The sequence below is a fragment of the Semicossyphus pulcher genome, unplaced genomic scaffold (assembly GCF_022749685.1).
Source record: "Semicossyphus pulcher isolate SPU_LCO1_2020_fin unplaced genomic scaffold, fSemPul1.0.p SCAF_20, whole genome shotgun sequence".
In the NCBI taxonomy this organism is placed as follows: Eukaryota; Metazoa; Chordata; class Actinopteri; order Labriformes; family Labridae; genus Semicossyphus; species Semicossyphus pulcher.
In genome coordinates, this window is record NW_027211694.1 from 15309921 (window position 1) to 15323531 (window position 13611).

At 41.9% G+C, this 13611-nt stretch overlaps 1 protein-coding gene across 1 annotated transcript in view; it reads left to right on the forward strand.

Moving 5' to 3' along the window:
• The window catches only part of ccdc146 (coiled-coil domain containing 146), a 56026-nt gene that overhangs the window by 16027 nt on the left and 26388 nt on the right, over positions 1 to 13611 (forward strand). The window contains exons 3-8 of the mRNA XM_069671585.1: positions 3609 to 3691; positions 5104 to 5319; positions 8863 to 8920; positions 12793 to 12875; positions 13055 to 13148; positions 13237 to 13310. Of these exons, the coding sequence (XP_069527686.1) occupies positions 3609 to 3691; positions 5104 to 5319; positions 8863 to 8920; positions 12793 to 12875; positions 13055 to 13148; positions 13237 to 13310 (608 nt within the window). The remainder of the gene's footprint in view (positions 1 to 3608; positions 3692 to 5103; positions 5320 to 8862; positions 8921 to 12792; positions 12876 to 13054; positions 13149 to 13236; positions 13311 to 13611) is intronic.

Sequence of the window (13611 nt, forward strand, 5' to 3'; positions counted from 1 at the left end):
GCTGATTTCTACCACACCTTCTAAAGCTGATAGCAGCCTATTTAACAACGTCTTGCTTTTTAGCAAAGTTGCTCAACAGTACAGGTAATCAAAGAATCGCTGCAAGTCACCATTAGTTCAATTTCGGATTCTTTTTAAATGTAGTTTAAAATACTTTAAGATATAATCTCGAAGTTCTCAGTTTCATTCTATGTGGCGGCACCTAATGGCCATAAAAGGCAATTGCAGGCGCATACGTTCCAGAGAACCAGACGTCTATTGGCTCCCTTTGTTACGGTTGTAACTCTTGCTTTTCCTCGCTGACAGTCACCTTATTTTTGAAGTTGTATCTGTAGTCATCGATCTTTTCTGTGTTTGTTCAGCCATAGTAGATTACTGTTTACTCGCAACACTTGCAGAGACCGGAAAAGCAGCCGCTTAGCTCCGCCTACACTCTCTGGCAGACCAACCACTGCTGGGTGACGGAAAACGTGTCACTAACTGGCCGCCTATGATTTTTTTTCTGCGATTGTCGCCACAAACACCCAGTCCATAACAATACTATAGACTGCAAAGGCTCTCATCAGTGGGCCATAGGCTCAATCACCATTGTGCTGCCTCATTTGGCAATAGATAGTGACTTAAAGGTATAATAAGTAGGATTTTTCCTTGCATTTTGTCTACAACACATTCAAACTAAGCCCCTCCTCCTGGGCTCTTCCTCACTAGAAGCTAACTCTCACTCTCTTGTGCGAGAACATGCCCACCCCGCCAAGCTAACACCGACAGCATCACGGTCATACCTTTGTGCTAGCATGCTAACCGCCAGTTACCTTTGCGCTAGCATGCTAACCGCCGGTTAGCTTGTCCGACCCGGTTTGAGGCAGCTACCTGTCCAACAGAAAGAAGGCCGACTCTGCATCGCTCTGTCGCCATGTTCGCCTGTCTTAATGGGGCCCAGTTGCTAATGTGAACCACTCCCACACTCACCTATACGCTGTGATTGGCTCAGGGAACCACAACAGCGCCCCTCCTGAAAACGTCCCGTGCAAAGCAAAACAACAGAATAGATGCAGAGGGAAGGGTCTCACAAGGGTCTGCACACACACTCACTAACACGCATGTATAGAGGCCCATAAGGGATGATTTATATTATGTTATATTTGTAAAAGTCTATATTTTATTTCTCTATGAAAATCCTTCTTATTATACCTTTTAACATGACATTTGACACTTTAACACAAACAGATGATAAGATCTTCATGAATAAATAATCCACTTGTTTTTTGCCTGTAGTGTATATGTTGCAATTTGTTGTTTGTAGATTGTCTTGATTGAAATTGCATTCATACTATCCCACAAACATTATTCAAACATGAGGCAATTTCCTGGGGCGTCTTTATTAACGGATATTGAGTAATTAAAACTAATTGTTTTGTTCCACAGAGTGAACAAATCAAAGATTTCAATCCAGTGACACTTCTGGATGTTATTATGCTCGGATTCTTCTTGTTAAACTTGTTGTGAAATCATTTCCGCTGCTCTGATTAAAGACTTTTGTTTCAGTATATTTTGTCGGTCATGTACTGTAGTAGGATTTATTTTCTGAGATGACAATGTCTCATTCTCATGTCATCTTTCCAGAGAAGTGACACAGTTTCCGATAATGGATTTCATCTTCAGCAGTGGCTCCCCGCCCTGAAAGGAAAATGTTACTCCACAAAAACTTCCAACAAAGCGATTCTATCTGGCTGAGGGCTCGGCTCCAATTCAAACAGTCAATATCGGGACAGAGAGAGGAGAGAAATGGAGGCTACTTCCATCACAGAGTGGAATTCAGTGCTGGTCGTTATTTTCTCCCTGAGGCTTCAGAGTCTTAAAGGTTCTTTTTGTTACACACTTCACATACCTGCTGCAGCACACACTCACATTACTGGGTTTATTGCTGCTCTGCTGTACGCATCACATGCTCCCTTTGCCGGAGTGAATGCACAGGTATGCGTTTGTGTCCATGTGCCCGCATTAATATCTTCCAGTGATTGTCTCTATCGCACTTCAAAGATGGTCTGCCACGTGTAAGCCTTATGCCGCCGTCCCATAGAGGGTAAAAAAAACAACTCCAATACTCCATAGAGCTGAAGATAAGTGTTGGCAGCAGAATTAGAGAGGCTGCCTGAAAGCGCTTCAGGCTGCTTCTTCTCAGATAAATGGCCGCTGTACAGCCAGGAAGTCTGTCGCAGAGCTGGAATGTCATCTACACTGCTGGAAACACAACACCCGCCATATTTGATGTCATTTGGCTTAAAAAAAATCCGCTTTTAATTGTTGTTTTGTTTCAGTTTGATGAGATAATTTCACATTTTCTCCCAATTTGCCTCTTTTTAAGAGTCGCTTTAAGATTGAATGACTCAGGTTGCAATTAAAGAGATAAGTTAAAACCAGATGACCCTCCTTAAAGTTTTAAAGGCAGATCGTGTAATAAAAGTCGGCCGTTTTCCTCGTAGTGTTGTGACCTTGTGTAGCGCAAACAGACTCCAAAACACCTGCATAAATCATATTAACCACAGCGCTAATCTGCATCATTCACAACACTCATATCTCCGTCCTTTTCAGCCCTTGAAGCGTGGCCGGGCACATTTTTACAACACGATATAATGGAATGAATCTAAAAAAGCATAATCTCCTATCCCTAATGTTTGAAGTCGGGGTGAGTTATCAGCCCCGTGTGTGTTTATAATCGGAGCGCCTGTGTGTGTTCATCGCAGTTGCTCAGTCCGACCTGAGATATCCCCGGCTTCTGCAGCTCCGTGATACAGACGAGGCTATCCCTCATTACTCCCCACTCTCCCAACCTGGCTGGGAAGATAAGAGGGGAGCAACACCTGTCTTCTGTTTCTATCACTGCTGCACACGCTGAACTGCTGCCTTTTGTGAGGGCTAATGCTACCGGTGATCTCCAGAAGTGTATCTACAGATCATGATTGGGGCTATTTAAAGATTCCTGATAGTTTTTTGTTTCTCATTCTTCATTCTGTGATAAGGCCTTCTGATTCCTGCTGTGCTGATAAAGGTTTACTCAGCCCAACTTGGGTTTAATCCTTTTTAGACATCAGGGAGTTGGGCTTTTTGTTGTCGAGTCCAGACACACATAAAAGAGCTTTATATGAGCTGCTGAAAAACACTGTTTTTTCGTCAAAAAAAAGTCCACCTTTATGAAGCTTTAAACTCTCTTGTGACTTTGTTTTCTTCTTGTTTCTGCTCCTGGAACTTAATTTCATCGAAGAGCAATTTTAAGAAACTGCTTACTTGTCAGAATTGTTTCTGGTTTCTAGAAATTATTGCCCAATTGAATATTGTCTCAACACGAGAGTTCCACAGAATGCTTTACTCAATTAATATCTTAGCTTTTACAGGGAACTCTGTCAGATAGAAAACTGATACTGCAGCCTGAGAGAAGATTGAAACACTACTACACTAAGTCTGGTCGTAACAGGTCTGATAAGATGTGGATGATTGACAGGAGACGGCAATCATAAGTAGATAGGAGTTTAGGAATGTTGCTAACGCTTTAAAAACTCGTCCTCATCTCAGTATAACTGATAATATTTCTGTTTTTTTGTGCTTCTTAGTTGTTTTCATCAAGCAAAATCAGCCACACCAAAGTCGCCAAACTGAAGTCCAACTACAGGCTCCTCCACGATACTCTGAAGAGGTATGTGTTCCTGTTGGAACAAAAACTCTACTGCTTTATTTTGAAAGGTGCGTTATGACTGCTAAGATGCTAAGAATACAGCACAGCGGGGGGAGTTCAATCCGTGTGACAGCCAGAATCCATTCGACTGAAGTGTCCTTGAAAAGTGCTTTAACTTCTTATCAGATCTAGTCGTGCTGCTCTTCTGTACGGTTGAAAGATACGGAAGCATCGGCTATTGGCTTCTGTAGAGACAGTTTGGAGATTGCATTGGAGGATGTTGATTAAAGCACCAAAACTGACTTTAATAGGCATTTTTTTCTCTCTATGGAACAGTGATTCTGAAAATTGCATCCGAGACACATAATGCAGGAAGTGAAATTAACTTTTCAGACCCCAATTTGCTTGTGGAAACAACAAATCTTTGTGTCATTACTTGTGACAACAAGAAAAAAACATTTTTAATTGAATTGGCGGAGTACTCGATCTGCAGATCTGTATGTTTACATGCATATTGTACCAAGGTTTACCACAAGCAAAGGTTGGATTTAGACAAGTATTAAGTTGGATTTATCATGTCGTTAAGGGCATGTATGCATTAACGCCCTTTTTTTGTGCTGGCAGCACCCACAACCTCAAATTTAAGCAGTGTCCAAATCCAGGGGCTGCATCCTTCTTTGCGTCACAGCGGTGTCCTTCTTTTCCTAAGCGACGAAGGATCCATCAGGTGCATCCCACGTACCCCGAGATTCATTGTGCGCCAAATTCAAGATGGGTTTAACTCGTGATACACATGTTTAAAAAAAAACGAAGGGCCCTTGAAACAAATTCTCTTTAAGATAAGAGGATAAGTTACGTGATGTTCGTTATGCTAGCTAGTTAGCCTGCAAGCTACCTGTTTCTTGGGCGACGTTTGGTGACTCAAAGGTCAGAGCGGGAACAGCTGGTGATGGAAACAGGAAATCCTCCGCAAACCAGATCGTCTCATTTCAGTTCGGCTTTAACGGCGTACGCAGGCTACGAATGGAGCATCCTCCGTCGACTGCCTCCTTCGAAGGCTGCAGCTCCTGGATTGGGACACGACATTAGAGTGCTTCTCACTGGCGGTGAATGTTGCTAGGTTACGAAAGTAGTCCGGCGGCACTTCCGCTTCTCTCAGTAAATGTTGCACATATTCATATGTAAAAAAAAAACTAAAATTGTGCCAATATTCAGATTTTAAATGGCCAAATGTGATTTAAAGATTTACCCGCCTGTGTTCTCTAAGCTCCCCTTATTACATAACTGCGAATGAGGAAAAAGGAGGAGTGGAGTCAAACGCCTGTTTCACATTGGTTTTGGACTTTTTGATTCCATTATAATGTACCAAGAAGGTCATAAATAGCGTCTGAACACTGCATACCACATACTCAAATCATTGTTTCACCCAACAGTAGCCAGGATTCTGAGCTCCAGCTTCTGGGAGAGGCGAAGAGGTGTCGTGCTGAGCTGGAGAGTCTGCAGGCCGAGCTTGAGAGAGCAGAGGAGCAGAGCACCTCTGAGCAGCCTGAAAGTGAGGTCAATGAACTGAGGCAGCAGCTCCTCCGGGCGTACAATGAACTGAGAGCTGCCGAGGACAGAGAGTACAAGACGCAGCACAAACTGAAATGGTGAGCTGTGTATACATACGTACACACACAAACACACAAACACACGTTATTATTGCAATCCGCCACGCTTGGAGTTCATTCTCAGTTCGATGCTGATCAAGCGTCAACGGAATCAAATAAAAATGACATTTGATCCATGAAAATACAAATTTGACGTCAGATTTGTCGATCTTACAAACACACACATGAACGAACACACACACACACACACATGAAGTTAACACCCCTGACAGGAACAAGAGACACAGGAGAGTACGGACAAAACAGAGAAGTGAAACTGGAGTGGTAAAGGGAGAAGTGTTGTACAGTAGGAGATTATGCATGCAAGGAAACACGCTCTAATGAACACACACAGTTAACTAACCAGGGACCAAACACTAAGGTTGAGCTACATGAGGCGGCGTCCTTGCACGTGTTCTTTGACACCAGAGGGAGGTGAAGGTGAAAGAGGATAGATACAAGGTTTATGTCATATGGAACTCCTAATGTACACAATTCATGACACAAATACCAGGTTTAATTGGATTTCTAAGTTTATCTGGATGAAACGTGTTTACTTGTCCGAGCTCTCCACACTGTTTTTGACGTCAGTCCGGCAGTCGTTTCAGTTCCTCTCCTTCAATCCTGTCCATTCTCTCCCACGACTCTATTTTCTCATCCTCTTTTCAGCTTCAGGTTTCACTCTTTCCTTCCCCCCAGCTCACTCAACAGGCCTATCAGTGCGTCCGAAGGGTCAAACACACACACACACATACACAGAAGTGAAAAAATAACACGCTCACTCGAGTATCTTCCACTTTTCTGTACACAAACTCAACGTTTCAAGGGCCAAAGGGGAGGTTACTGGAACATTGCTAAGCGACATGAGAACATGCAGCAGTGGTTCCAAAACATCGTAGCTCATGACCTTTAAAAAAAATGTGCGTGCTGACCTCTCATTACAGGTTGCATTTTTCTTAAAGGTTGTTGCCAGTTCAACAACAGTTTGGCATTTATTTCTCTTTGGATTGGATCATTTTTAGAGGCATAAGAAGTAAGGGATAAAATATATTGAGCAGGTTGTTATAGCGCTATAACAACCTGCTCACTATACATTATCACATTTATTACTTACAGTGTATTCACTTATTAAATCAATAATTTAACACAAAATATTGATTTGAAAATGATCATATTTCTTCTGTTTAAAAATAGTCCGTTTCAACTCACTGTGAGAGCTGCGTCCATAGCAACGGTCTGTTCTTCATAGTAACGGTCTGTTATCGAGAAATAACGGACTGTGGTTAAACTGTAATGGCAAAAAATTGAAGTGTGGTTGCTCTGAAATTGAAGCACTTATAGCGATCAATTGAACTGTGATTGAAATGACAGTCATTTAAACTTACATTGAATTTGAAGCTTTGATTGTTGCTTTGAAGTTTCTATGCAATGTAGGCAATTATACAACAGGTAATTCCGACCAAGTGATCTGAGGGGGATCCGAGTACACTTGACCCCAAAGTCCAGTTTGTTTGCAATTGTTTGAACACTGTGTACCTTACTCCACGGCCCACTTGAAAAGGTGGTCTCGAGTACGGTTCATGTGTACTCGGGTACGGTACGCATCAGGTGTGAAAGGTAATGTACCAAACCACGGAAGTGGACTGCTTTTTATAATGTCTCCTCCGAAATCTGCGTATGCACGCAGCACTGCCGATCTCATCCTCTGAACTGCATGGCATGGCTGATACCGTAGGACTGTAGGTGAGAGGGTCGTTCTTGAGATTGTCTCGAAAATATGAATAATAGCAGGCATAGTGCGAAGGTCGGCTCCATTGTACGGGCTTGGGATCATGTGATTCGCATGCTTTTCATCACTGGAACAACAGCATAAACAATGTTCCATAGTTGATGACACTCTTCTTCTTCTCCTTGTTTTTGAGGTGCATTACCGCCACCATCTGCTTCAGAGTCCTACCGCAAGTGTATTCGGGTACAGAACGAAATTATTAATGTGAAAGCTGACCGGCGGGGGAGAGGAGTGGTGGGGGCAACCGTACTCGGGTACGGTACGAAGCAATCGTGCCTCATGTGAAAACGTGATTGGACAAGAGGCTTTCCATGAGTGCTGGTATAGAGAACAACGTTACTGGGACTTTTCACTCTGTGTATCACTCCACCTCAACCAGGTGTTCTGAATACTGTTAATTAACATTACAGCAGACTGTGTGTATCTACATTAATCAAGCTGGTACGTCTGAATCACTCAGCAGACTCTTATTTCACTGGCTGATGTTAAATTAAAACAAACAGATACATACACATTGTACACAGTAACTGATCTGTTGTAACCTGTAGGTCAGAGGGCAGGATGATGTTAGGGTTGCTTGGCAACAGAAGTCCAGTTTCATTTAATTTGTGCAACTAGTTTGGTTGGTGGAGCAAAAAATAATCCGTTGTTGATTATTACTGTTTACTTCTATTTGCAGCTTGTTTAACTGAGAGTAGTTGAACTGTAATCCAGAGTTGAAGCACATAAGATAGTTTGTTGACAGTTGAAATGTACATTCAGTGGAAAGAAATAAAATCACCAGCGCACCAGAGATGCAGTATCTGAGTTGGGAGCACTGAAAGCAGTTGGAGTGTCACTAAGTTCAAGAGCTGAAGACAGACGCAGCACATAAACTCACCGCTGTACTGCAGAGATATGATCTGTGGGATACGGTGATTTTTAGTGCAGAGCAAACACACTGAGCCGGGGAGTCGTAGTCACAGCGGTAATTGAAATATTAAATGAAAACCACTTACGGAGCGTTCTCACAGGATGCAGTTATAGTCAATATTACACTCTGAGCGTGTACGTTATTCGTGAGCGCTCTTCTCCTCCCATCTTCTGTTTCTCCTTCTTTTCTTTCGCCGCCCTCCGATCTTATCTCTCCCCGCCTTCCTGACTTCTCCTCACATCTTTTTCAGCTTCTCCTCTCTCTTGTCCAAAGTGCCAGCGGCCTGCATATGACAGGCAGATGCTCACCATGCAAATATGCATTTTAAAGGCTCTGTGTCCTTTATCTTAAGCCAAACAGATACACAGGAATTCAGCACTTTTTTCTTTCTCCACAGTCACATATTTTAGCACCTACGCAGTTTTCTCTGTATATCAGCTAATATGCAATATATCAACTTGTCAGGAAGATTAATATCATTTAGGTTGTGAAATGTGTAGCTGTACACTTTGTCGCAAGGTGATTTCTTTCACAATGACGGAGCTAACTGGAAATTATTTCATACAGACTGCTCAAGAAGTCTTTCTGCAGGGAGATGAAAATTTATAGAAAGTAGGTTTTTATATGCATCCTTCTCCTTTTTTTCTCGGTAAAGTAAACAATGTTTAGCTCGAGTTCAGGTCCACTAAAACTGCACATTAATGTATTTTTTAAAACCGCCCAGTTCCCTTATTGCATCCCACTTTCTGCTGCACCAGGAACTGAAACATGTTTACTTCTCGTAATAACGCATTCACTTTGTTTTCTCCTTCTCCTCACCTCACCTCACCCCCCTCTGCAGTCTCTGGGAAGAGAAGCAATATCTGGAGAGAGAGAATGAGAGTCGGCCCAAACCTGCTGTAAGTTCATCATTGCACCATCCAGGTGTAGTTTTCAGAGTCTGTGGATTACTACTGAGACGGCGGTCTTCAGAGGGGATAAATATGAGTTTGACTCTAAGCCTCCATCCAGGCTTAATCCCTCCATATGAAGGCTTGCCATTGGCTCGTTTTGAAGCCATTTGAAGACATGTAAAACATATTATATTGCAGTCTTACAGTCAGACTAAAGGATGGCATGCACAATGGGAAAGCTTACATCCTTGCTTTGTTAAAGCAGGTGAATAAAGACATTTATTTACATGAATATGTTTCAGTCACTATCGCCGAATGAGGTAACACAAGGGAGTCTATGATCCACTGATGAAAGCCTTTGCATTTGCAGTATATAGTATTATTACGGACTGGGTATCTGTGGTAACATTCGTGGAAAAAATCACAAGCGGCGCCTAGTTAGTGACATGTTTTCCATCAGCCAGAGGGTAGGCGGAGCTGAGCGGCTGCTTTTCCGTCTCTGCAAGTGTTGCGAGTAAACAGTAATCTACGATGGCTGAACAAACAAAGAAAAGATCGATGACTACAGATACAACTTCAAAAATAAGTGTAAATCCCAAGAAAAAGAAACAAATTCAACGCTCAGATGAAGGCAAACAGTCTAAAAAGGAAAGCGAGGAACATCAAGAGTTACAACCGTAACAATCTCTGATCCCATCGACTATAGACTGATGACGATGTAGCCTCTGGGTGGACATGCCAGGCAAGTAGTGATAAATGACTTCCAGTCAAGACTTTCTTTTCCGCATGCTGCATTGTTTACAGAAAAATAAACAGTTTTTCTTGTGATTAACTTTAATAACAGGTCTTACCTCTGCCGAAATTTCGACATCATGATGCATATTAGTAAAAAGTAAAAATGAAGCTTTGTCAGGTCTGTCTTCAAGCGGAGAAGAAAACTACTTTTAAAACGCTCGTTGGTTGAACGGAGGTCGGATCGATCATTTCTGATGCATTCGAGGAAGTTGGGAAATCTGAATGCTGAACGGCTTTCGTGACGCCGCGTCAGGGAATTTATCTCAATTTGAATTTTAGACCTAAAGCGGTTTGCTATGATGTCTGTTTTCAGAAGCTAAATCACAGTCAGATAGCCGCTGATGGGAGCCGGGATGCCTTTTCAGCACATTACGATCCGCCTGCTTTTGCTCTCCACACGGACGGTTTTTCCTGCATATGCTGCAGCCTGCTGAGACGTGATTGGTCAATATTACTACAAATGTACCACAAACGGAAACCAGAACACTTCAAGAAATCCCAACCCTGCCCACAGATTCTACATTTCTATGCAGAACAACCGGAGCCAACCCTCAACGTCACACATGCAACACTATCTGGATATCTGGGAAGTTTGCTCCCGCAATTACCGTTTATAGCCATAGGTGCCGCCAAAGAGAACGAAGCTGAGATCTTCGAGATTACCACTTTAATGCTGTGTGATTTGTACACCATCTCCATATCATCAAAGTAGCTGCTGAATCATAAGCACTATAATTCATCTATTGTGTTGAAGAAAGAAAGAAACTGATCAGAAAACAGATATAAACATGAGACCCTTCGGTTAGTCTGAAGGAGCAACGCATTCACAATCCTCCAATTTAAAAGCTCCAACAAAATCCTGCTAATTCCAAAAGTAGCTTAGAGTTTCAGCTTTGTAGAACTTGTTGAATAAATTCAGCGGCTTTAATTAACTTTTGGATTCTGGATGCTTTTGGGGTTCAATTATGCAACCAGCGTTTAATTACTGATCACAATAACAAACATTCCGAGTATAATACGATTCTGCTTCCCTTCCTCTGGCTTGTATCTTTTCCAGAGCGTGGAAAAACTACAGATCCCATGGGTCAAAGTGGCATTTGATTTTTTTTGATTGATTCAAAGAAATCAAGTTTATCCCAGAAATATAATAGTGATAGTGTGTTCTCTGCTGAGCTGCATTTGAAACATTAAATTTATTTGGTCCAAAAATAATCAAATATTCAACAGCTTGTGTGAATAAAATTCATTTACTTAAGCAGTCAGGCAATTTATTCTGTATATATAATAGAGTGTATGTGTAAAAGGGCCTTTTTATGAGCCCTTCTCCCATTGGACCTGCAGCATCAAGTGCGTATTAAGTCTAATGAAACACTCAAAGGCGCCGGGGGAGTTTGCATTCTTTTCCTCTCTGTCACACACACACACGCACGCACACACACTCTGGATAAACATGATTAATAAGCTATGTGTCTCATCACATACATTTGTCATTGTTTTGCTGTACAGTAGATACTATAATAAAACCGCAAACCGCCTTCAAAGTGCGTCACATCTGTCAAGTTTAATTGCTAACAGCTGGTTAAGATGCAGTCGTTTACATTCGTACTAAAACCTGTTGTGGCACTTTGCTTGCCTCCACAGACTGTATAAGAAAAGTGGATTTAGCCTCCAGGCCTGTCAAGTAAAACCAACGCAGACGAGCCTTAAACCTTATTATTTCTAATTGCAGGCAGGGTGCAAAGCCACTGGTTGCAAAAAAGTAGTCCAATTGTAAAAAGGCTGTGAGGAAAGTAGCCAACTTTCCACTTGATTGATTACCTCAGTTGACATTTTCCTAATAGGTTTATAGTCTCAACTTCTGGTTCCAAGTCTTATCATCTTGTGTATTATTTTCCCATGCATAGTAAAGAACACAATGAAGCAGGTGTTAATTAACAGTGTGGCTACCTTGTCAATTAAATGTCACTACCATCGTGACCTGTCAATCAGGATAGAGGCAACGCAAACCTTCCTCAGCCAAATATGGTCACTTCCTACTAAGCAGGACTCGTGGTTATCATGGTAACTTCAGGGTTAACTCCGAGTTTTCAGTACTAAGAAGGTGGTTTACTTTTACCGGGGTAGACCGCCATGGTTACTGAACACCTAACCTGCTCTGGAGCAGGTTATGTTGGAGATGAACTAATCGCCACCCACTGACCAATCAGGTCTTTTGATTCAGGAGCTCTGTGAGCTGATCGTAAAAGGGAGGAGGGAGAGAGAGTCGTTAAACACTTCCACTTTACTGTCTGATTTTATGAAATATATTCATGAAAGATGTTCGAGCTTTACTGATACACATCTACAACAGACTGATCACAGCACTGAAGCCTTGGACTTGTTCTTATAAGATGTAAAAGTAAGCATTCTTATTGCTTTAAATTGTGGTTTATTTGACACGGCTGGGGCTGAGGCGAAAAGAATAAGTGTCATAAACGCCACAAAAATACATCTGTGCAACATATTAATATAATATAAGAGTGTCATTACAGTCAATGGTGCTCTAATGATGGACCTGTGATATTATAGACCTAATTTGCACATTTACACAGTCTGCATTTTTTCTCCTTCCTGCATTCAGCAGCTGCAGCTGAGAGGATTTCAGTCTGGATTAACATCTTCATATCTTTCTAAAATCAGAGTTTGCTCATAGTTTGTAAAAAATCAGCTGACAGCGACTTGCCCCTATGTGTCATTGGTCATGTGACCTCTCCTTTGTCAGGTTAAGTGAAGCCAGATCAGGAAAAGAAACCCTGGGTATGTTGAACTCGCTTCCTGGTATAGGCCCGATGTCCAAAAACCGAGATAGCAACAGCAGAAATACCAAACTTGAGGCTCCAAAATGTAAGTGCAGGAATCAGTGGAGGACACCACTTTGACTTCTTAATATAAACAGGTGAAGTACTTGACTTGCAAAGATAAAAATGAGCTTATTCAGACACTGATATCTCTTAAAAAAGATGCTAAGAAGAATTAAATTCTTATGATCGACCTGATCGTCTTCACATGTGATCTAACGTTCACGCTGCTGCTGCGTCCTGCAGGAGCTGGAGAGCAGAACAAAGGCCCTGCAGGACAAAAATGAGGATCTGAGGAAAGAGGTTGCCCAGAGACAACTGGAAGCCAGGTATTTTATATGGCTGGTGTTCAGTTTGCACACTTGCAGCTTTCTCACATTACCCTGCAGACCCACACAGGTGTCAATATTCAACCTTTGTTGCATTTGGATCTTTGAAGTGCTTTTAATCGAAATTACTGTGATAATAAGCGACCTTTGTGTGTGCCTCGCTCTCCCTCCCTGCGCAGAAATCTGATGGAAGATGTTGAAACCAGCGAAACACAGATATTGAAAGAACAGAGAGAGCTGGAAGACAAGAGGGAGATCATAGAGCTCAAAGAGGTGTGTAAGTGTGCATCGCTCACAGCAAAACATCAATGGAATAACAAATCACCTGTTTTGTTACATTTGTGTTTATGTGTGTAACCAGGCTGAGAAAGTGAAGCTCATTAGCATACCTGAGCAGATTTTAAAGGAGGCTGAAAGGAAACGCTCTAAGAAGGAGTAAGTACTTTTAACGCCTTATTATTATTTTGTTTTGAAAGAGCAGGAAAGTCAGTGTTTATAACACCAGGAATAAGAATGAGCTCAGCAGCAGACATCTTTTGAAAATGCAATCCTTCTCAGTTTGCTCAAATCCTTTTGTAATCTCTCCCTCCCTTCATCTTGATATCCTACACACGACAAAAATTGGATTAAACCGGATGAGATCTGAGCTCGCACACTGTCATTTTCATAATGGGGAGAGCGTTTGCTGCTGATCACTGTAAACTTTTGATCCTGCTTAATTTGGGCCCGAAAAACA